Genomic DNA, 24,398 nt, shown 5'->3' on the forward strand with positions numbered 1-24,398 from the left:
CAAGGAAATTGGGAGCCTTGAACTGGAAAGCATTTATTGGTATCTGATCTGAATAAAGCCAGGGCTGCCAACAGGGCTGTTTGATGTGCTCCGAGGCTGGAACCAAACGGAGTTCTGTAATAAAGTGGAGCCTTCAAGAAACAGGGCTAGCACAGCTTTAGAAAGCGAACCAATTCACTTAGTTTATTTGTATGAACTAGGAAAGCCCAGGGGGACAGTAGGAAGCACACAGGATTGCATCAGGAGCCCTGCTTGAACATTCCCGTCCTTGTTCAGCCTCTTCCCTTGCTAGGTGACTCTGGGAAATCACTCTCTTTCCCGGAGCCCGTTTCCTTGTCTGCAAAACGGGGATACAATTGCTCGATTCCCTCCCACCAGGGACTTCTGCAAACTGGAAAATGCTCTGTAGTCAAGTGGGGGCCATGATTATTTACATCATCTACCGGGTCTGTTACCTCTTGTCTAGCACCTCTTTGGAAAAAGGAGGGGGTGGGCTGGATGGCCTCCTCCCTCTAGATCTCCGGTCCAGCCCGATGTGACAAAGGGCAACCGTTCTTCTCCTAGAAGCCAGCCGGGCAGGACTATCTGGGTGTCTAGAGGTGGCCCCGTGCCCAATGGCTGCCTCCTAGCTAAGGTTCCCAAATCAGTGGAGATCTGCCAACCCAAGAAGCACCTTCACTGTCCAGGGGCCAAACACTTACGGAGCAGACCGTACAGCAAGGGGGCTGTAGCCAGCAGCTGCCCACCCCCGCCCCAGCCCCATGCCGTTGGGCTTTCACAGCTAGTGGGCTGCTGCCATTAGGAGGCCTCTTTAGACATCTGTCTGTCCATCCATCCATCCGTCCATCCATCAGGGAGCAGGGGGGTTTGCATTACTTTATTGGTGGGCAGAAGGTTCCCTGATGTGGGGGCTCCAGGCGGCCAGCCTGCAGACCAGTGGTGGGGCTTCTCTGCGAGCTGCAGGTCCCTCGCAGGGGGCTCAGTGACAGCCGCAGGACTTCACCACCATATTCCGGTGCTTCTTGAGAATGACGTTGTTGCTGGTATCATAATAAAGGACCGAGGTGGCGCTCAGCTTGGTGGGGGCACAGCAGGCCTTGGGGACGCTGTCTGGCTTCATCAGGTGCACCTGTAAGGGCACAGCATTCAGCAAATTTAGCTTTCCTGGGGGTGGGGAGCTGCTCAGTGTGCTCCGGCGGGCCAGAGGCCATTTGGCAAAGGAGGAAATAAAGGTCAGCATGAAATTTCCCCCCCCCCCCCAAAGAAATCTTCTTTTTGGTTTTCATATCACTTACATTTCCCAACATATTCCTGCCTTCCCTCCCTCTCAGAATGCCATCTGTTATAACAAAGAGTTAAAGAGAAAGACAGAGAGAAGGGAGAGAGGGCTGGGGGGGGGAAGGGTGGGGAGAGAGAGAGAGAGAGGAGAAGGGGGGGAGAGGAAGGGAGAGAAGGGAGAGAGGGCAGGGTGGGGCGGGAGAGAGAGAGAGAGGGAGGGAGAGAGGGAGAAAGAGGGAGGAAGGGAGAGAAGGGAGAAAGAGAAAGAGAGAGAGAGAGAGAAAGAGAGAGAGAGAGAGAGAGAGAAAGAGAGAGAGAAAGAGAGAGGAAGGGGAGAAGGGAGAGAGAGAGAGAGGAAAAAAAGAGGGGGGAGAGAGGGGAGGGAAGGAGAGAAAGCTCAGCAAAACTGAAAAAACAAACAAACCAGCAAAACACCTGAAAAAGTATGCCGTGTTCCACATCCACAGACCCCTGCTTCTGCAAAAGGGCAGAGAGGTCTTCTGTCTCTTCTTTCCCTATAAGTTCAGAGCATTCATTTCCCATTGTTTTCTAGTTCTTATCTCCACTCCCATTTCCCTGGCTTTGGTAAGTATGATACCAAGTATTAGTTCCAAGGCAGAAGAGCGGTAAGAGCTAGACAAATGTGGTTAAGTGCCTTGCCCAGAATCTCACAGTCAGGAAATGTCTAAGGCCACATTCGAACCCAGGTCTTCCTGGTTTTTTTTAAAACCACTTCTTAAACCTGGAAAGACTTATATGAACTGGTGCAGGGTGAAGTAAAGAGCACCTGCAGAATACGATCGACACTGATTACGATCATGATCATGGAAAGTACAACCTTTTACACACACCCTGAAATTCAGTTCTTCCATCAGATACCTTTGTGAAGTTAGGAAGTACAGTAGAGAGATAGCCAGGCCTGGAGATGGGAGGTCCTGGGTTCAAATCTGGCCTCCGACACTTCCTAGCTGTGTGACTGGTCAAGTCATTTAACCCCAATTGCTTAGCCCTTACTGCTCTTCTGCCTTGGAACCAATACTCAGTATCAATTCTAAGCTAGAAGGTAAGGGTTTAAAAAAAAGAAAAAGATAACCCTCTGGATAGTAATAGGATCATAGATAGTAGATTCAAGGCCATCTAAGTGGCACAGTGGATAGAGTGCTATAATCAGGATGATTCCTCTTCCTAAGTTCAAACTTGGCCTCAGAAACTTTCTAGCTTTGTGACCCTGAGCAAGTCATTTAACTCAGATCGCCTAGCGTTTGGTCACTCTTCTGTCTTAGAAGTGATAATAAGACAGAAGGTAAAGGTTTAAAGTAAAATAAAACAAAGACAAAGAGTGATTCTCTGAGAGAGATTAGGAATTGAAAGGGAGATAAGCCAAAGATGTTCATGAAAATTTTTCATATTTAAAAAGACCTCAGCAGGTTGAGGACTCTCTCCATCTATAGAGACCCTTAAAGAGTTTTCAAGTGTTGCCCTGGCCAAATGAATTACTCCTCTGGGGGACTGAAAGGCTTCCCTCTTGGTGGCATCAGTAGGCCCACCCTCAGAGCCCTTCTAGCATCACACAGAGCCTGCCCTCCCTTGGGGCAGCCTCCGTGTATGCCAAGATTGTCTCTGGCAAAAGTCAAAAAGTCCTTCATAAAGTGTCTCCTATAAAACGGCACTTAGTGCCGGGCCCTGGACGCTGAGTGATGTCCCTGGGGCAGTTAGGGGACACTCAGGGACAGTAATTCCCTCCAACTCTTCAGGGTCCTTTGTGGTTAGGCAATTTAGCATCCAATATCTCACTGGATCTTTACAGAACCTGAAAGGGAGTCAAGGGAAGGGTTATTAGGTCCATTTTACAGAAGAAAAGACTGAGGGGGAAAAATGCCCTGCCCAAACTTATGCAGGTCACGACTGGCACAGCCCAGGCACGAACTCAGGTGTCCTGATTGTAAGGCCAGTCAAGTCAGTGATCTCTCCCTTACACCCTAAACCAGTTCTTTCCTTAAAAAAGACTCTGGTTGAATGAGTAGATTATTTTCAGCCTTCATGAAAATATTTATTCTAAACTCCTGGTAGGCTGGACTGCAGTTTACATTGGAACCCTTCTTGTGGTGGTGGCGGCAGTGGCAGGCGGTGCCCCTCCTGTGGCCAGACTGAGGCCTCTGGGCAGCTCTCTACCCCTCGACCATCCGCCAGGCCCCAGCCCCCACAGCAGAGAGCCAGGTGAGGAGAGACAATGGTCACTTCTGCTAGATATGGGACCAATGGCCCCAGGAGATCAGGTGCCAGTTTGCTTTTTGATCATGGATCTCTTATTGATGAACTAGCCTTTCCTCCCCTCCAAACTGGCCTCAGCCCTGGGGATATTCCGGTAACCCAGTAGCCTGGCAAAGTCTGTTGCTGGGCAGACCAGATGGGTGAGCTTGCCCAAGACCCACAGGAGGACGAGGGGGAAATCTACTTGGTTCGAGAAGCTGGTGCCTGACAAGAGTAACTGGTTCGGGCCACGAAGAATCTGCCTTCCTTCTTTCTGGTCTTGGACAACGAGACCTCATCAGGGCTGTGCTTAGGAGGTAGAATCCTAACAGGGGCATAATGGACACAAACCTGGGAAAGTCACATCTCCTGCCTGCACTTCAGTTTCCTTGTCTGTAAAATGAGAGGTTTGCTCTGAGTGGCTCAAAGGGCCCTTCTGGCTTGAAATCAAGGCTGCCAGCCTGGCCTGTGAGCCTCTTTGTTTATCTCAGATTAGAGTCTGCCAGAGCATCTTCCGAGGGTGTAGAATAAACTTCTCCTCTCCTTTCCCCTACAAATATATGTGGTGAAGCGGTTTTATCTCCGAATGAGGGAAATAGACATTGTTTCAGGCTATGAAATATGGCAGCTTCACCCCACCATCTACTCCATATTCCTTTTAACAGATTCTCTTCCCCTGTTAGAATGCAAGTTCCTTGGGTTTAGGGACTGGCTTTCTTTTTGCATAAATCTATATCCTATGTGCTTGGCATAGAGTGAGAGCTTAATAAATCTGTCCCTTCCTTCCTTCTTTCCTTCCTTCCTCCCTCCCTCCATCCCTTCCTCCCTCTTATCACACCAAAAAGGTCACCAGAGAAATACTTCTAGGATTCAGAGTATCCTGACTGAATGTGATTTGGAGTTAGGAGTTCTGGCTCTGCCTTTTCCTGGCTGAGTGATGTTTGGCAAGTCACTTCTTTCTCATGAACCTCAGTTTCCCCATCTGGAAAATGGGGATAATATTACTTTCACTGCCTACCTTACAAGGCTAGTTGTAAGGATTGAAGTAAATAATGTCTTTGAAATGCTTTGTAAACGCAGGCTGCTTATTATTTACTTTTTGTATCTATCAGATCTTAGATAACGTCAGCAAGCTTACACAGTCAAGAAGCCAACCCGTGAGGGCTGTTTTAAGAGACTCTCACATGAAGGCAGTTAAGTAAAAAGTCCCCCATCCATGGACCAATTCTATGTAAGCATTTCTTGGAACACTGCTGCCTTGGGCCGGTCTCTTAGACTAGCAGTGTCATTTTAGCCTGAATCGGAAACGGAAGCCGAATGAGTGCCCGAGCTCTCTGCAGAGCAGCCCGGCTCTCTGGGAGCAGAAAGGCAGGTACTGACCAGGGACTGCAGGATGGCATGGTTGGTGGCATTCATGCAGGAGTCCAGAGGGAAGGCACATTCCCCCTCACAGTAATAGGCAGAGTACCCTTGAGGTGCAATGACCCAGTCCTAGGGAGAGAAAAAACCTTTAATTTAGCCAGTCACCACCCACCATTGGCCCATTCACCCATCCATCCACACATCTGACCACATCAGAACAAGTCACCTGCTTGTAACTGAACACTTACTCCCTTTCTTGCATACTGCGACCCAGCCAACCTGCCCTCTCTGTTCCTAATGTCCAACAGCCCATTTCCTTCTCTGTTGTGCCCTGTGCCTGGCACGTGCTTTCATGCCCACTGCTTCTTAGAATCTCTCTCTTCCTCCTTTTCCCCCCACTCTATTTGCTAGGTGAAATGATTTAACTGGCTCAAGGAAAGGAAGAATTTTGCCTTTGCAAATATTACCAAGCTAAGAAACAGTAAAAATAGTGTTTTCTAGTTGGGTTCTTTGACAGGGATAGCTTCCTTCCTTCCTTCCTTCCTTCCTTCCTTCCTTCCTTCCTTCCTTCCTTCCATCCTTTCTCTCTCTCTCTCTTTCTTTCTTTCTCTAACCTCTCTTCCTTCAAGAATTAGCAAAGGTACCATCTCCTGCTTGAAGCCATTCCTGATCCCCCCAAATGTTAGTGTCCCCCACCGAGCCACCTTGGATATAGCTACCAGCTGTGTGTTTATATGGGTACTTGTTACTTGTTCCATCACACTGTGAGCTTCTGAGTAAGGACTGTTTGAATCTTGGTATTTCTGATAGGTACACGATGACAGGGCAAGCAAGGTGGCCCAGTGCTCTATCCACTGGGCCTGGAGCCTTGCAGAAAAACAATAAAGGCTAGGCAATGGAGGTTAAGTGGCTTGCCCAGGGGTCACATGGCTACGAAGCAAAGGATTTATAGGACCTGAGTTCAAAAAGTTGTGTGATCCTTGGCAAGTCACTGAACCTTGTCTGCCTCAGTTTCCTCATCTGTAAAATGAGCTGAGGAAGGAAAGGACAAACCACTCCAGTATCTTTGCCAAGAAAACCCCAAATGGGATTGTGGAAAGTTGGCTGCGGCTGAAACAACTGACCAACAACAGATGCTTAATAAATGTCATTGATCGATTGACTTCTCAGAGAGCGGAGAGCCCAATCCTACTTGTCAGACTACAATTGTGATTGGCAGGCCTCTTGCAAGAAGATCTGGGGGTGAACCCCATGGGCAGACATGGCAGACTTAAATTTTGAAGGTCTTGAAAGAAAGTCATTTGGAATCAAAATGTAAAACAAGTACCATTAAAAACAAAACAAAACAAAATAAGCGAAGCAAACCCAAACCCAAACAGCCTTTCCATGATAACAGCACTGATGGGAAGGCAGTCAATCGCATAACTCTTTATGCATACAGAAGCTGTTTAATAAATGCATGTCGGCATGGAACGGATTCCACTAAGAACTAGGGAGAGTCAGAGACCAGGAATGTGAGGAGGCCGTCATGGAAAGACATTCTTGTGTTTGTGTTGGCTAGCCTTGGAAGGATGACCAAAGCTGACTATCAACTTTTCTCTGCCTAGAGAAGGAGGTGTCTTCCTTCCCTCCTCGTCAGAATAACTGGGTGTGTACCAAGGTTCACTCTTCTCAGGAACTGGGAGGTCAGAAAGGCTTGTGAGGGTGGAAGGAAGCCAGGATGTGAACGTGGACAGTGAGGAAACTCTCTTCTGGGGCTTTCCTATCTCCATGCTTTTGCTCCCATTGTTCCTATACCTGGGAACTCAAGGGATTTTGGCACCAAACTGGACTGAAGCCATACCCCAAGGGCCAACTTGGGAGGGATTCAACTCAAGAAGCATTTAATAAGTGCCTTCTATATGCTGGACACTGTACTTGAAGTGTCACACTGTGGGAAAAGAAAGGGATTCACAGGACCTGGGTTCTAATCCCTGCTTTTCCATTTATAGCCTGTGGACTTTGGGGTGAGCCAGTTCACCTCTCTGGGCCTTGGTTTCCTTATCTGTAAAAGGAGGGATTGGATTTGAGGATTTCTAGGTCCATCCCAGATCCAATGATCCCATGACAAAAATAAGAGTCTCTTCCCTCAAAGAGCTTACATTGAAATGGATTAGATACATAATATATGGGGTAAATGACCTTAGCTACCTAGTGTTTGAGAAACCCCCAAGACTCCAGCTTTTGGGATAAGAACACACTGTTTAACAAAAACTGCTGGAATAATTGGAAAACAGTTTGGCAGAAACTAGGTAGAGACCAATGTCTCACACCCTAAACCAGGATAAGGTCAAAATGGGGTATATGATTTAGACATAAAGAGTCATGATGTCATAAGTAAATTAGAGGAACACAGAATATTTTACATGGCAGATTTATGGAGAAGGGAAGAATTTATAACTAAACAAGAGATAGAGAATATTATGAAATGTAAAATGGATAATTTTGATTATATTAAATTAAAAAGTTTTGTACAAATAAAATTAGAAGGAAAATGACAAACTGGGAAAAATTCTATAGCAAATTTCTTCAATAAAGATCTAATTTTTCAAATATACAGAGTCAAATTTATAAAATAGAAGCTATTCCCCAACTGACAAATGGCCAAAGGATATGAACAAACAATTTTCAAATGAAGAAGTCAAAGTTATCAATAATCTTATGAAAAAATGTTCTAAATCCCTCTTGATTAGAGAAATGCAAATTAAAACTACTCTGAGGTACTATCTTGCACTGATCAGATAGGCTAATATGACAGTAAAGGAAAGTGATCAATGTTGGAGGGGATGTGGCAAAATTGGGACATTAATGCATTGCTGGTGGAATCGTGAACTGATCCAACTGTTCTGGAGGGCAATTCAGAATTATTATCAGAAGGCTATAAAACCGTATATATCCTTTGATCCTGCAATATACTATTTGGTCTGTATCCCACAGAGATAATAAAAAAGGGGGAAAGGACTTGTTAAAAAATATTTATAGCAGCTCTTTTTTTTTTTTAAACCCTTACCTTCCATCTTGGAGTCAATATTGTGTATTGGCTCCAACACAGAAGAATGGTAAGGGCCAGGCAATGGGGGTCAAGTGACTTGCCCAGGGTCACACAGCTGGGAAGTGTCTGAGGCCAAATTTGAACCTAGGACCTCCCTCCCGTCTCTAGGTCTGGCTCTCAATCCACTGAGCTACCCAGCTGCCCCCTATAGCAGCTCTTTTTTGTAGTGGCAAAGAACTGAAAACTAAAAGGATGTCCATCAGTTGGAGACTGGCTGAACAAATAGTGGTCTATGTTGGTGATGGAATACTATTATGCTGTAAGGAATGATGAACTGGAGGATTTCAGAAAAAAGTTGGAAAGACCTATGTGAACTGATGCGAAGTGAAATAAGCAGAACCAGGAGAATATTGTACACAGTAACAGCAATATTGTATGATGGCCAGCTGTGAAATTTGGCTGCTCTCAGCAATGCAATGATCTGGGACAATCCTGAAAGACTTATGACTAGGAATGCTATCCACTGCCAGAGAAAGAACTGTTGGGAGTCAGATGGATGCAGATCAAAGCAGATTATCTTCCACATTGGTGTATTTATGGTTTTATTATGGGGGTTAGGTTTTATATGAGTGTGCTCTTACAACAATGACCAATAGGGAAGTGCGTTTTGCATGATGATACATGTAAGGGCAAGATCAAATTGCTTACTATCTCTGGGAGGGAGAGGAAAGAGGGATGGAGTGAGTTTGGATCTTGTAATTTTGGAAAACATATTGAAAATGATTATTACATATAGTTGAGAAAATGAAATAGCTCTGAATTAAAGAAAAGAGCTTACATTGTACTAGGTTTGGGGTAGACACTGTGCATCTGGATAAGGAACTCTCTCTGCTTCTCTCTCCTGTTTCTCTCTCCCTTTCACTATCTCTCCACTCTCCTCTGTTTTTCTTCTCTCCCTCTGTCTCTGTCTTTGTCTCTGTCTCTATCTCCTTCTTTCTAACAAGGAGACACTACTTCTCTGCATTCTCTGACCAAAAGGGTGGGAATGGCATTCCCAGAATAAACGTCTTTAAAACTGCCAGTCTGAGATAGCCTCACTTTCTTTTTCCCTGAGGGGACACATTTTTCCCTTCTCTTTTACCCTTAGCATATGGTAGGAGATGAGAGGAGGGCAGCAAAGGAATATGGTCCAGGTGGCATGGATATATGGATATGAGAAAGGGAAACAATTAGTCCAGGCTGGCTAGATCCTAGAAGACATGAAAGAATCTGAAATAAGTCTGGAAATGAAGGTTGAAGCTAGATCAAGGCAGACCTTAAGTGTGTTTGTATTTTGTCCTTGAGGAAACAGGGAGCCACAACAGGTTTTTGAGCAAGGGAGTCAGATTATTGGATAAGGAAGATTACTTTGACTGCTGGTGGAGAGAGAGAGAGAGACAGACAGACAGACTGGAGGCAGAGAGACTAGTTGAGAGGCCATTATAATAGTACAAGTGAAAGATTATCAGTGCCTGGACAAAAGTGGTGGCACTAGTAATGTCTTATCATTAAGGAGGAAAGCTAGGAGAAGTAAGCAAGGAAGAGCTATGCCCCCAAAGCCATAACCCCAAAGGTCTATGAAGGTAATGGTAGCACCTGGCACGCTGTCTCAGGCTCGTAGGGCTCTGCCACAACTGAAGTAAATCATGGTTCCTGGGAGAATATTCTTAGGCAGTCCTGATCAAGGACCCTTATCTCCTTAACCCTTCTCCAAATATACCCCCTTAGAATGGTGGCAATGCCAGGAGTCAGGATTTACTTTCCAATCCTGGTTCTGCCACTACTTTGTTGTGACTGTGTGAAAATTTTGCCCCCTCCCTGAGACTCAGTTTCCCTACTTGCAAAATGATATGATTGGACTAAATCAGTGTTTTCCAACCTCCAATCTACAGACCCCCAATCAATCAATCAATCAATCAGCATTTCTTTTTTTTTTTTAATCCTTACCTTCTGCCTTAGAATCAATACTGTGATTAGTTCTAAGGCAGAAGAGTGGTTAGAACTGAGGGTTAAATGACTTGCCCAGGGTCACACAGCTGGGAAGTGTCTGAGGCCAGATTTGAACCCAGGACCTCCTATCTCTAGGCCTGCTCTCTATCCACTGAACTACCCAGCTGCCCCCAAAAGCATTTCTTACATGGTCAGCCAAGCACTGGGGACATGAAGAAAGGCACACGTAGTCCCTGCCCTCAAGAAGCTTCCATTCTGATGAGGGAGACAACATGTAAATAAGTAGGAATGGGGGAGATGCAGACATCATGAAAAGAAGGTAGAGGGTTGGCTAACAGCAGAATTTCCCCCAATCTTAACTTTTACTACCAAAGGCTCCTTATTTCTTTTCTTTGTCTTTTTAAACCCTTGCTCTCTGTCTTAATAACAGCTCTAAGAAAGAAGGGCGAAGGCTAGACAAGTGGGAGTTATGTGACTTGCCCAGGGTCACACAGCTAAGATGTATCTGAGATCAAATTTGAACTTGGGATCTCCCGTTTCCAGGCCTGGCTCTATCCACTGAGCCACTGAGCCACTTCACTACCCCCAGCCTCCTTCTTTCTTAAAACCTGTAACTCACAAGGGATTCCTCTTCTTCCTCACCTCCTGTTCCCTGTCCGGGTCCCTTCTGCAGAGACTACAGAGTATGGAGCTGTCCGTGGTAGGTGGTTCTACTACATTGTTTAGTCAAAATGGGGAATTAATCCCTGAGGGCCACTCCAGCTCCAGCTCCCCCCAGGGTCTCTTTGCCTCTCTCCCAGGGCACCCCATCCCAGCCCTGGAAAGCCCCCCTTCCTTCAAGTGGCCATATTAGCCTGGAGAAAGTGGCTTCATTCCCACGCAGTCTTTCCTTGTGCCCCACACTCGTGTTGTTGAAAAACAGATCAGTTAGGACAGGAAACACTCTGTGTGTTCAATTTTTAAAAAAAAAAGGACTTTTTGGTTAAGAAATGAGAGAGGAAATTACCAGCCAGCCAAGGTCCTGGAAGCTAACGTAGAGCTCGTGCCTCCTGCAAACTTGTTTGCCCTCAGCGGCATGGATGTCATCTGGAGGAAGAGAAGAGGAAATGGCTTTTCTAGGATGCTCTTGGTCAGATCTAGTTCCAACAAGCGCGGGACCTCCCCAGGCGGTGTGGCGTGGCAGAGAGAGCGCACGGCTCCCGGGGAAGTCCTCTCCCTTTTCTAGGGTTCCATTTTTCGCATCTACAGGACTGGAAGGCAGCAGCTACTTCACTGCCAACCTCACGGGCTGGTTCTGAGAAAGTGCCTCCTAAAGGCAGGATTCTCACTGAGATGGGAATCTTACAGTGGTTTTAGCAGGCTGAGGAAAGATCGAGTCAATGAAAGTTAGCAAATTAGGAAAAAGCTGAAAAACGTTGCATTTTTGCTCTCTAGGTTTCCTGAGAGGCAGGATACTGGAGCAAATGGGACTCGTCTCCGAACGGGGAGGGCTCCGTTCTGTTGTGCTGATTTGGTCACATATCGGCTGTCACTGAATGTCTCTAAGGCCCAATTTACTCACCTTTATTTCTTCAAATTTTTTATTATATACTTAGTAATCAACACTAACATTTAAATAAACAAATGCATAACATTATGTGCAAAACCATCAATTTCACATTGTCTACAATTTGTTAGAAAATATATTAATTATATATGTGTGCTAATAGAAACATCCTCTGTAATGGGAAAGGACCCGTTTGTACAAAAGGGTCTAAAGCTGCACTTTTTGTGGCGGCAAAGAACTGGAACCCGAGAGGATGCCCATCAATTGGGGAAGGGCTGAACAAATTGTGGTACTTGATGGTGATGGAATACTATTGTGCTGTAAGGAGTGATGAGCAAGAAGATTTCAGAAAGAGCTGGAAAGGCCTCCATGAACTGATGCAGAGTGAAATAAGCAGAACCAGGAGATCATTACACACAGTAACTGCAATATTGTGGGATGATCAACTGTGATAGACTTTGCTAGTAAGAGCAACATAATGATACAGGACAATTCTGAGGGACTCATGCCAACGAAGAATGAGAAAGAACTGTGGGAGTAGAAACGTAGATGGAAAACATGATTTATCACTTGTTTATTTGAGCATATGTTTGGGGGTTTGGTTTTATAAGATTATCCACTTACAAAAATGAACAATCTGGAAATATGTTTTGCATGTTAATACATGTACAACCCAGACTGAATTGCTTGTCAGCTCTGGGAGTGGGGAGGGAAGGATGGAGACAATATGGATCATGTAACTTCTGAAAACTTATATGGAAATTTGTCATTAAAATAAAAAATAAAAAGAAACATCCTCTGAATCTGTTTTACTTGGATATGTTTTTTCTTTTGATTTTGTGGCTGCTATTTTCTAATGTAATCATAGTAGGTATTATTCTTCTTTTCTTTTCTTTTCTTTTCATCTCTTCATATATTTCCTTATTTTCCTTGTATTTCTAATATTTGACACTTTTTAAAAAAAACCCTTACCTTCTTTTCTTAGAATCAATACTGGGTATTGGTTCTAAGGCAGAAGAGTGGTAAAGGCTAAGCAATGAGGGTTAAGTGACTTGCCCAGGGTCACCCAGCTAGGAAGTGTCTGAGGTCACATTTGAACCCAGGACCTCCCATCTCTAGGCCTGGCTCTCAATCCACTGAGCTACCTAACTGCCCTGACACTTCTGATAATACAATACAATCCATTACATTTAAATATCACAATCTATTCAGCCATTTTTCCCAATCAACTTACTCATCTTTAAAATGGGGCTAATGACACATTTGCTACTTATTTCTCAGGATGATCCTGAGGATCAAATGAGATACTAAACATAAAGTGCTTTGAAAACTTTAAAGCGGTGTGGAAGTATTAGTCTTAAATTTTTTTTTTAATTTCTACTGGGACTTACTTCTGCCTGGCACATCCCTGTTCTGTCTCCTTTCTGAATAGTGAGGATCTGGAAGCTCTCCCTAGGCTCTCCTACTGTACTCTACGAATTCCAAACAAAGATACACCATGTCTCTTATTTTGTATTTGGAGTCTTTCATCTCCTGCCTCTTACCAAAGATCCCTGGGAGTTTGTTTGGGTGGGGGAGGTCATTGCTTTTTTTCGGCTGCCTTTTCTTCAGTTGCTTGAGTGCCCGAGGAGCTCGGATGGGATTTTGATTTGCCCTGAAAAAAGTGACCATAAAAGGTTGTTTGGAGCGTGGCCCTTGCCGACCCAGAAGTCCAGCTAATCCAGGATCAACGCTGCGCCCTGAGACATACAGGAGAGAAAACACATTTATTTACTGGTGGAATATATTCATATCAGATGACCAACAGAAGAGCCCCTCTGAATACTGTGTAGCTGATGAACCGGGGCTGTTATTCTTGTAGATTTGACTCGATTTTCTAGATTTGGTAAAAATGAGACCTTTATCAGAGAAACCTGCTGTAAGAATTTTCTCCTATGCACTGGTTTTGTTTGGAAAGGGGAAGGGTTTATGATCAAACAATAGATTCACAAGAGGTAAAATGGATAGTTTTAATTACTTAAAGTTAAAAAGGATCTGCACAAAGATCTGACAGGTAATTTCTTCCCTGCCACATGAATTTGCTTATGAAATCATCCTTTATTTTTAAATAATGCATCCTTTTTTTGAGCTTATCTCGGTATGTGTTGTGAGATGTTGATCTATGCCTAGTTTCTGTCAAACAACTTTCTGGTTTTCCCAGCAAATTATTTTTGTCAAATAATGAAATCTTGCCTAATACCTGGGATCATTGGATTTCTCAAACACTAGGTTACTGTACTCGCTTGTTTCTGTATATTGTGCACCTAAATCTCTTCTACTGATCAAGTGTTCTATTTTTTACCCTCTACCAAATCATCTTGATGATTATAGCTTTGTAGTCTCGTATGGGATTTATTATTATTAGTCTCTCTTCCTATTTTCTTCATTAATTCCTTTGATATTCTTGACTGTGCTTCTCCAAATTAATTTTATTATTTTCTCTAGCTCTATAAAGTAACTCGTAGGCAGTTTAGTTGGAATGGTACTGAATAAGTAAAATAACTTAGGTTGTCTTGTCATTTTTATAATACTGGGTTGACCTACCCACGAACAATTAATATGTCTCCAGATCTTTAAATCTGTCTTTATTGTGTGAAACATGTTTTGTGATTGTGTTCATATAATTCCTGTGCATCTCTTGGCAGGTAGACTCCTTAGTATTTTGTACTATCTTCAGTTCTTTTAAATGGAATTTCTCTTTCTGTCTCTTCCTGATGGATTTGTTGGTAATATGCAGAAATTTGGATGATTTATGTAGTTTTAATTTATATCCTGCAACTCTGCTGAAGTTGTTGATTATTTCTAATTAGTTTTTAGTAGTCTCTAGGGTTCTCTAAAGTCCATATCCTCTGCAAAAGTGAAAGTTTTGTTTCCTAATTGTCCACACTTAATTCTTTAAATTTTTCTTGTCTTATTGCTATAGCTAACATTACTAGTAAAATATGATATATAGTGAACATCCTTGTTTCCCTCTGATCTTATTAGAAGAGCTGTTAACTTACCTACATAACAGAAAATGCTTGCTCTTCTTGGTTTTAGATAAATACTATGAATCATTTTAAGGAAGGTTCCATTTATATCTGTACTTTCCCCAGAGGCTACATTTTGCAAAACTTTTTTTTCAACCTCTGTTGAAAAAGCATATGAAGGAATATATTTTTGTTATTTTGGTTATTAGTGTGATCAGTTATGCTTGTAGTTTTCCTAACATTGAACCAGCCTTGCATAGTGCAAGTGTGATCCTTGTTATATATTGTTGTAATCTCCTTGCCAATATTTTATTTGAAATTTTTTCATCAACTGGGCTATAATTTTACCTCTTTGTTTTGACTCTCTCTGACTTAAATACCAACCTATATTTGTGTCACAGGATTTGGTAAAACTTTATTTTTTTCAGTTTATGTAGTATTAATTGTTCTTTAAATATTTGGTAGAATTCACTTGTAAATCCATTTTTTTTCCTCAGGGAGCTCATTTATGACTGATTCAATTTATTTTTCCTAAGAGAGGTTTACTTAAATACTCATTTCCTATTTTTTAAACTGGCAATGTATATTTTTATAGCTATTTATTCATTGATTTAGTGGCATATAGTGGATAAAATAGCTTCTAATAACTGCTTTATTTCCTCTTCATTGGTTGTAAATACACCTTTTTCATTTTTGATCCTGGTAATTTGGTTTTCTTTATTTTTTAAAATCAAATTGACCAGTCATTTATTTTTTTCAAGTCAATTTCCAGTTTTATTTATTAGTTCAAATAAAATTTTTTTTCAGTTTTGTTAATCTCTCCTTTGATTTTCTAGACTGTCATTTTAGTATTTAATTGAGAGTTTTAATTTTGCTATTTTTCTATTTTTTTAGTTGCACGCTAATTCATTGACCTACTTCTCTCTCTCTCTCTCTCTCTCTCTCTCTCATATTGATGCAAGCATGTAGGGATATAATTTTTCTCTAATTCCTGCTTTGGCTAAATCCTACAAATTTTGGGATGTTGTCTCATTATTATCATTATTTCTATTGAAGTAATTGATTGTTTCTATGATTTGCTCTTTGATCCTTTCAGATTAGGGAATCTCTTTCTGTTCTAGTGCTCCTTGCCCTGGGGGGTTCAGTCTCAGTTCCTTTAACACCCTTGGACACGGGAATACTCCCCTTTACTTCTCCTAAGCTGTTCTCCTGGTCAGCCTTTGAACCAGTGTCCACAGACCTCTCTTTCTTCCTAAGCTACCCTGTACTGGAAAAATGACTTGCTGTGACTTGGGCTTCCTGATCAGAATTTGGTTTAGTGTATCTTCTAGGTTCTTGTGGAGGAAATAAACTGGGCAAAAATCCTGACTTTCACTGCATCATCTTGATTCCAACACCATCCAGATTCATTCTTTTGATGCACCAATTTTATTAAATCACTCTATGCTCTGCCTGCAGTCCAGAATCCACAGCATGGTATTCAGTCTTTCATGACTGAATCCCAGCCTTTTTATGCAATCTATACCTCAGATCCAGAATCATGAAGTTAGAACTGAGAGGCTGGAGGGCATCTAATCCAACCCATACCTAAGCAAGAAAGCATTCTACAATATTCTCAACAACTGACCATACAGCCTCCACTTGAAGACCTTTAGAGATGCAGAACTCACTACCATGGCTCTTGTGTATTCAGAAGTTTATCTTCTTCTACTAACTGGTCCAAGTTCTGACCTTGGGGTCAAGCAGAATGACTCTAAACCTCAAAATACTTAAAGATAGCTGCCATGACCCCCAAGGCTATTCTACCCTAGGTTAAACACCCCGTGGTCCTTTCAACTGGTTTCTAGTTTTCTAGCCATCCTGATCATTTTCCTCTGAACTGGTTCCCCTTGTTAATGTCTCTTCTAAAACTGGACACGATATTCCATATTTGGTCTGACCAAGGCAGAATGCATGACCATCACCTCCTTCATTCTGAACACTGAGTTTCTATCACTAAGATAACATCAATGGCTCATGTTGACCTATGACATCCTACGACACCCAGATCCTTTCACAAAGATAGCTAGGTTTGGGGCAGCTGGGTAGCTCAGTGGATTGAGAGTCAGACCCTGGAGGTCCTGGGTTCAAATCTGACCTCAGACACTTCCCAGCTGTGTGACCCTGGGCAAGTCACTTGACCCCCATTGCCTAGCCCTTACCACTCTTCTGCCTTGGAGCCAATACACAGTATTGACTCCAAGAAAGAAGATAACGGTTAAAAAAACAAAACCCAAAGATAGCTAGGTGGCAAAGTAGAGAGAATGTTGGAGTTGGGAATCAGGGAAATCTCAGTTCAAATCTTATCTCAGATACCTCCAAGCTATATGACGCTGGGCAAGTCACTTACTTTCTCACTTTCCTCTTTAGTTTCCTCATCAGCAAAATGGGAATAATAATAGCACCCGCCTTATAGTGTTTGTTGTGAGGATCAAATGAGATGATATTTGTAAAGTACTATACAGAAGCTAGCTATTATTACTAACATGGATTTTCATCTACCTGTGCCAAATCCAAGCACTGATCTTTGCATCTATAACACATGCTAAGAATAAGCCCCTTTTGACAGAGGAAGAAACTGAGGTGGATCTGCTCCATGGTCATTTGTACATACCTTGTCAGGCTGTTCTCCTTCAATTGTTCCTGACCACCTAAAGGTTACAATCCAATCTCCTTAGCCTGACATTCAAGGCTGTTCAGAATTTGAGCTTCATTTCCTCTTCCAGACTTATTTCCCCACTCTTTTCCTATGGTTCTGCTCATAGAAGATGATGGACTTTTCTCTAAACATGTCTGACATTTTCCCATTGTTATACCTGGAAACACTATCCCTCCTTACTCAAGACATCTCTTCCCACATCTCCACCTATGAGAGGCATATAATGAAGGAGCACAGGATTTAGAGTCAAGAGTCTTGGGTTCAAATCTCAGCTCTAATGCTTAACCAGCTGTGAAGAAGTCACTTGGCAAGCCTCAGTTTTCCCATCTGTAAAATAGGGATGACAGCATCTATACTTCTGACTTAATGGAGTTTTAAGGAAAATGTTTGTGAAGCTTAAGGTATTACATTATTATTGTCAATGCTAGATAATGGCAATTTAAAATCCATAAATCCCACCTTGCCATTAAAACCCAGCTCCAATACCACCTCTAGGTTTGACATAGATCTAGCACAAGGCTGAATACATGAAAGGAATAAAATATGAACAGTGGACACCTGGACCTTGATCCTGGTTCTGTCAACAACTCATGGTGAGACTTTGAAGTTTCTTTCTCTCACTGGGCCTCAGTTTCCTACTCTGGACAATAGAGTAGCCCTTCCAGGCTCAATATTCCATGCCAATCCAGTTACAAGAAGAGTGGATCCAATAGTAAAATGACAACAATAACTGTAGTAATAGTAAAAGCTAGTCCAGGCAGAGCTTCAAAGCTTGCAAATTGCTTTGCATACATTTTCTCACTTGATTGAGACTTGAAAGAAGGTGGCTTCTTCCTTCCTTCCTTCCTTCCTTCCTTCCTCCCTCCCACTCTCTCTCTCTCTCTCTCTCTCTCTCTCTCTCTCTCTCTCTCTCTCTCTCTCTCTCCCGCCCTAGAATTGATACAAGTATTGGCTGCAAGGCAAAAGAGCAGTAAGAGCTAGGCTAATGGGGTTAAGTGACTTGCCCAAGATCACACAGATAGGAAGTGTCTGAGACCAGATTTGAATTCAAGTCTTCCTAATTCCAGGCTTGGCGTTCTATCCACTGAGCCACCCAACTTCCCCATGGTAACATTCTAAAAAGAGACTTATTATATGGGTGGTTCAAGAAGACCAAACATATAAGAAGAGAAAAATTGGGTCCATTTTCATCTGAATTGGAAGAGTAAGTAATTCAAATGTATAAGACCTAGGTTCAAATTCTGGCTTGGCCAATTACTAAATACGATGACCTTCGGTATAAGTTACCTAATTTCTCTGGGTCTCAGTTTATGAGACCACATTAATGGCTCATGTTGACCTTGCGGTCTCCTATGACACTAAATCTTTTTCACATACACTATTTACCTAGATCAGTAATTTTCAAACTTTTGGGGCTTGAGACCCCTTTTTACTCTTTTTATTTTAAAAACCCTTACCTTTTCTCTTAGAATCAATACTGTGTATTGGTTCCAAGCAGAAAAGCAGTAAGGGCTGGTCAATGGAGATTAAGTGACTGGCCCAGAAGAGTAGTAAGGGCTAGGCAATGGGGGTCAAGTGACTTGTTCAGGGTCACACAGCTGGGAAGTATCTGAGGCCAGATTTGAAACCAGGACCTCCTGTCTCTAGTTATGGCTCTCAATTCACTGAGCCATCCAGATGCCCCCGCCACTTTTCACTGTTAAAAATTATTGAAGGAATGGAGGATGAGACAAAAAAAATCGGGGGGACATGGTCAATATGGAAATTTGTTTTAATTGACTTGCATATTTTTAGGGTTTGTTTTTCTCATGTTCTCCATGGGTGGCAAGGGTAGGGGTGATGGTGATCAGAAAGGAAAAAGAGGGATCTTGGTTGATAAAACAAAACTTTTTTTAAAACTAAAAATAACTTGGAATCTCCCAAAGACCTTTATTTATTAATATCACAATTTTTCACATTAGCACATCTTATCAGCCCTATTATTACGTTGAAAATAGCTTTGACCTTGAAGACTCCCAAAAAGGACTTGGGGGGGGTCTCCAGAAGTCCTTGGACCACACTATGAGTACTGCTGCCCTAGAGGACTAGAGCCACCTGCTTCCACTGCGTCCTGCCCACCCACCTTCACATCATTGCCTGAATAACCTTCTTCCTGCACCTCCAGAACCATGCTGGTCCTCCATTCAAAAACCATCATTGCTGTCCACTGCTTAAGCAACGAAATGGAAATGTTCAGTTCCAGCATTAGAAGGCTTGCATGAGAGGCCTTCAATTTACCTTCTAGTTACAGCTCATAATACTGTCCTCTGTGTGTTATCATTATCACTGCTGCTCCTACAAACTCTCATTTCTAGAGGACTTTTACAGCACTTAAAAACCCAACCCTCATCTTCTGTCTTAGCATCATTCTTAAATATTAGTTTCATGGCAAAAGAGTGGTAAAGAGTAGGCAATGGGGGTCAAGTGAGTTGCCCAGGGTCACACAGCTAGGAAATATCCAAGACCAGATTTGAACTCAGGGCCTCCCATCTCCTGATCTTGCTCTCTATCCACTGAGTGACCCAGCTGCCCCGAGTTTCCTTATTTCTAAAATCAAGGGACTGGATTAGATGGTCTTTCCATGAGGAAACTTCCCACTGACATTCTGTGATTTTGTAATGATGCTATTGTAGAAAAAAAGGCAGCTTCAGAGTCTTGGGTTCAAGTCTCATCTCTGACATATACAGTACTAGCTGTGTGACCCTGAACGAGTCACTTAAATTCTCAAGTGTCCTTGACAACGCTAAGTTTCATCAAAGGTGTCAACCTGCCTTGATAGAAGGAGTTCCCTCACCTGAGAGTTTCCTGTGAAAATGAAGTCCTATCCTCTGTGAGAATGGGAAGAGCTCCTGGGGTCTTCCTTACCCCACTCCCACCTTTCCCCTCCTGAGTCCATTTCGCAGAGCCAGTGGCAAAGTCCCCCAGGCAGAGGGCATTACTCTGGGAGGAGGAAGCATTGGTCATGGCCTTCTGAAGAGCTCAAACCTGGCCCTGCCTGTACTCATGCCCTCTCTGGAGCCCAATCCCCATTCTTCTTCCAGACAGGCATCTCCACAGCAAACCTCTCCGATGGGCAGCCTTACCGTCCTCAGCTTCCACATAGAGACGAAGTCCCAGATGACTTTTCCGGTTTAATAACCAGTGATTGCTGGCAGCTGTTACATCAAAAACCAGCCAGCCCTCCTCACCAGCCTGGAGGGTTTGCAGGTCTAACAAGAATAAGTCAGATTCCCTGTGGAAATAGAAGAAAGCCCCCGAGGTCAGATGGAAGGTGGTTCTCTTACTTACTGCCTGATGGGGAGCTATCAGGACCATGGAGAGTCCAACTTCTGTTCCCATTTCCCAACCCTGAAAAAACATGGAAAGGTTCCCTCAAGCTTGTCTTTATTTTGTCTGGGAAACTAGTTCCCAGAAGATGATACCACAGCGGGGCAGCTAGGTGGCTCAGTGGATAGAGAGCCAAGCCTAAGGATGGGAGATCCTGGGTTCAGCTCTGGCTTCAGACCTTTCCTAGTGGCATGACCCTGGGCAAGTCACTTCATGCCAATTCACGCCTGACCACCCTTCAGCCTTGGCACCAGTACTTAGCATTGATTCCAAGATGGAAGGTAAGGGATTTTTTTTAAACCACCAGAACACTCACGCTGGTATTTTAAAACCACCTTTTATGCATTCTCACAAGGTCTCTTTTTAAGTTACCATGCTTTCTCCTGCAATGTCAGCATGGTGGACCAAGGGCTGGACTCGGAGTCAAGACAATATAGCTAGGTGACCTTGGGCAAGTCACTTAATTCCTAGGAGTTTCCGGTTCCTTTTCTTTAAAATGGGAAGTCCAGAACACCAGCAGTATCCACCTCCTAAGGAGGCTCAAATGAGATAATCTATGAAAAGTTCAGGATAAACTTTAAAGCACTATGGAAATGCTTATTATTAGAGGCATCCTGGAGTCAGTTATAGTAAGTTCAAATTTGGCCTCAGACACTTATTAGCGCTGTGATCCTGAGCAAGTCACTTAATAGCTTGTTTGCCTCAGTTTCCTCATCTGTAAAATGGAGACAATAATAGCACCTTGCTGTGAGGACCAAATGAGAAGTAAAAAGTGCTTAGCTCAGTGCCTGGGGCAAAGATAAATGCACGTTTCCTTCCCTTTTCCCCCAGTGTTATTGTTGGGACCTGTGGGTTCTGGGAAGCCACCTCATGCCATCACAGTGACATGAATGTGGCACTTTAAGGATGACGGAGTGTTTTATATATACTCTCTGGCACGCCTGCCAAGGGGCCATCTGTCTCTGCTTGAAGACCTCCGAGGAGGGGCGGCCCATTCCATCTCTGCTCAACTTTTATTACCAGGAAGTTTTCCCCACCATCAAGCCTCCATTTGCCCCTCAGTGGCTCCACGCTCTGCCCTCCGAGGCCAAGCAAAACAAATCTAACGTTTCCTGGGGGAATGAGAGCATCCCTCAGGGCTCTGGGCTCCACACCTGTTCGACTGCTCGGTGACGATCTCATAGATGCTGATGTGAAGGGTCTTGTTGAGGTGTCGAGTAAAACTCTTCATCTTATAGATGCGGAACTCAGCAGCTGTGACACATTCCCCTGATGGAATCTGGGTCAAGTCAAACCTAAACTCCTTCCAGTAGGGCTCCTGGTAGAAGAGATCCCGGTCATGTTCGACTGGAAAAGAAATGTGGGAGGAGGAAGGGTTATGTGGAAAAAGAAATGGGATGCAAAAGACCGTTTATACTCTACTCATGGCTCCCTACTGCCTACAGGACCAAAGCTGACCTCCTCTGCCTGGCATTCGAGGCTTTCTGTGATTTTAGCTACCACATCCTTCTGATAAATGTGCACAATAAAAACAATGACTAGCTAGCATTTACATCATCCTTTAAGGTTTGAGAATTTCTTTATCCATGTTATCCCATTGTAACATCCAGCAAGATCGATTCTGTCACCAGCCAAGTCCAAAAACACTGTACTCTTTCTGTACTCTGTACTCTGAGTCTACCACCTTTCTAGCAGGAAGGGGAGAAGCAGGCTTCACCATCCTGTTAGGTGACTTGCCCAAATCTTCTGTTTAGCTTAAAAAAAAAAAAAGACCCTTACCATCTGTCTTAGAATTGATACTAAGTATTATTTCCAAGGCAATTAGTGGTAAGACCTAGTTAGGAAGGGTTAAGTGACTTGCCCAGGGTCACACAACTAGGAATTGTCTGAGGTTAGATTTGAACTCATGATCTCCCGTCTCTAGGTCTGGCTCTCTATCCACTGAGCCACTTGACTCCTTGACACCTCTTCTGCTTAGCTTTTAAAGCCCTGTACTCAGTGATCCAGGGAGCCTGGCCTCCTGACTGTTTCTTGCACCAAACACTCCATCTCTTTTAGCTCTGAGCATTTTCTCTGGCTTTCCCATGCCTGAACCTCTCCTTCCTTATCTTGGCCTCCTGCAGGAAGTCTTTCCTGGTCTGCCTTAATGCACATGCCTTCCCTCTTCTCCTGTAGGCTTCTTCTTTTCATGTCATCTCTCCCAGGATTCTGTGAGCTCCTTGAGAACAGGAGCTGTTTTTTGTCCTCTGTGTCATCAGCGATTGGCATAGTGCAGTGATTCTCAAAGTGGGCGCTGCTGCCCCCTGCTGGGTGCTGCAGCGATCCAGGGAAGTGGTGATGGCCACAGGTGCTTTTATCTTTCCTATTAATTGCTATTAAAATAAAAAAAATAATTTCCAGGGGGCTAAGTAATATTTTTTCTGGAAAGGGGGCAGTAGGCTAAAAAAGTTTGGGAACCCCTGGCACAGTGGTTGGCACACAGAAGGCGTTTAATAAATGCCTGTTTTGAATTGATTTGACTCTTAGGGTTATAACTGTCAGAGCCCTCCCCTCCACTGGCCAGGGGGGGGGCTCTTCAGTTGCAGGAAATCTGGGAGCCTGTAAACCAATGTTTCCCAGCAGGGTATGCTTGGGACAGAGCATCCCTGAAACTGAACACTGAGATTTAATGAGGAGCCTGTGTGTCTTTAAAAAAAAAATGCCAGTGCATCCCTCAGCCCTAGTACTCACTCACCACAAGCCCATTTTTAAAAAAGCCTCAGGTTGGCTGGCTGGGGGCGGATGCGGGGAGCGCTTCCTGCCCTCGCGGTGTGGGCCTGGCACCCAGGCTGGACAGCTGGGCTGGGGGAGGATGGGACAGGATGCTGGGGCAGGGGGGAGTGGAGGGGGACTGATATTTTCATCTCTCCATATGACAGAGAAAAAAAAAACAGCCCCTCCTGGTGACATCTGCAAACCCCTTGGCTGGCCTGGGCTTTTAGGGGGCTCCCACCACTCAGCCAGGTCTCCCAGGTCAGCCAGTCACAGAGAGAATAGCCGGGCAGGACGAGCAGCCTGGCTGCTGTGGACCTTCTGCCTCCCCAGCCCCAAACGGAAAGGAGCGCTTCAAGAGCGCCTTCTGTGGCCTAAGCATATTGGTCCTTGCTAAGCTAGCTGACGAGACGGGGCCCCACGAAGCCCTGCTCTACCTACAGACTGGACCAGCCCGGGGTGGACACAGACCCCACGTCACTGCGAGGAGGAAGAGGGGAGGCTTATCTGCCAGATTCCCAAGGAACCATTACTTTGATTTCCCAAAGCCTTCCTGGAAGCACAGAATGTCAGAGCTCAGAGGATATAGTTTGTCATGGCTAGAAGGAGCAAAAAGGCTTGGAAGGAATCTTAAAATATAAATGAGCAGGGCTCAGAAAGACCTAGAACATAAAATGTGAGAGCTGGGAAGGGCTTTTTAAAATGTAGGAAGGGGCTTTGGAACACAGAATGTCAAAGCTGGAAAGATCCTTAGAAGCCATTTATTTAGGCCAACTCCTTTCTCCATCCCCTCAACAAAGGGGAAATGACTTGCCCAAGGTCACACAGTTGGTAAAGAGAAGACCTAGGACTCAAGCTTCTGGTTCCAGAGCCAGGGTTCTTTCCCCGATTCCCCCCAGGTCTCTTCCGTGCTTATCTGTGGTCCTGATAAGTTTCCTGGGGATTCCAGGACAGGAAATCTTTTTTGTACTATTCCCAAAACTGGGCTATCTGTCAGAGAAGCACTCATCTGTCTCTGAAATGAGAATTGAGCCTGGGGCGTGGAAAGTGATACTGGAACGAGGACACAAGGGTCTGTGGCTCTTTTAATGATAATTTTTCCAATTCAGGAAAAATCTT

At 43.8% G+C, this 24,398-nt stretch overlaps 1 protein-coding gene across 1 annotated transcript in view; it reads right to left on the bottom strand.

Annotated features, from left to right (window-relative positions):
- Nucleotides 1–215: 215 nt before the first annotated feature.
- The window catches only part of BMP8A (bone morphogenetic protein 8a), a 47,157-nt gene continuing 22,974 nt past the window's right edge, over nt 216–24,398 (bottom strand). The window contains exons 2-7 of the mRNA XM_044671469.1: nt 21,683–21,875; nt 20,285–20,433; nt 13,001–13,195; nt 10,917–10,996; nt 4,909–5,019; nt 216–1,129 (exon numbers count right to left, since the gene is read on the bottom strand). Of these exons, the coding sequence (XP_044527404.1) occupies nt 980–1,129; nt 4,909–5,019; nt 10,917–10,996; nt 13,001–13,195; nt 20,285–20,433; nt 21,683–21,875 (878 nt within the window). The 3' untranslated portion in view covers nt 216–979. The remainder of the gene's footprint in view (nt 1,130–4,908; nt 5,020–10,916; nt 10,997–13,000; nt 13,196–20,284; nt 20,434–21,682; nt 21,876–24,398) is intronic.

This window comes from Gracilinanus agilis, chromosome 3 (assembly GCF_016433145.1).
Source record: "Gracilinanus agilis isolate LMUSP501 chromosome 3, AgileGrace, whole genome shotgun sequence".
Taxonomy (NCBI): domain Eukaryota; kingdom Metazoa; phylum Chordata; class Mammalia; order Didelphimorphia; family Didelphidae; genus Gracilinanus; species Gracilinanus agilis.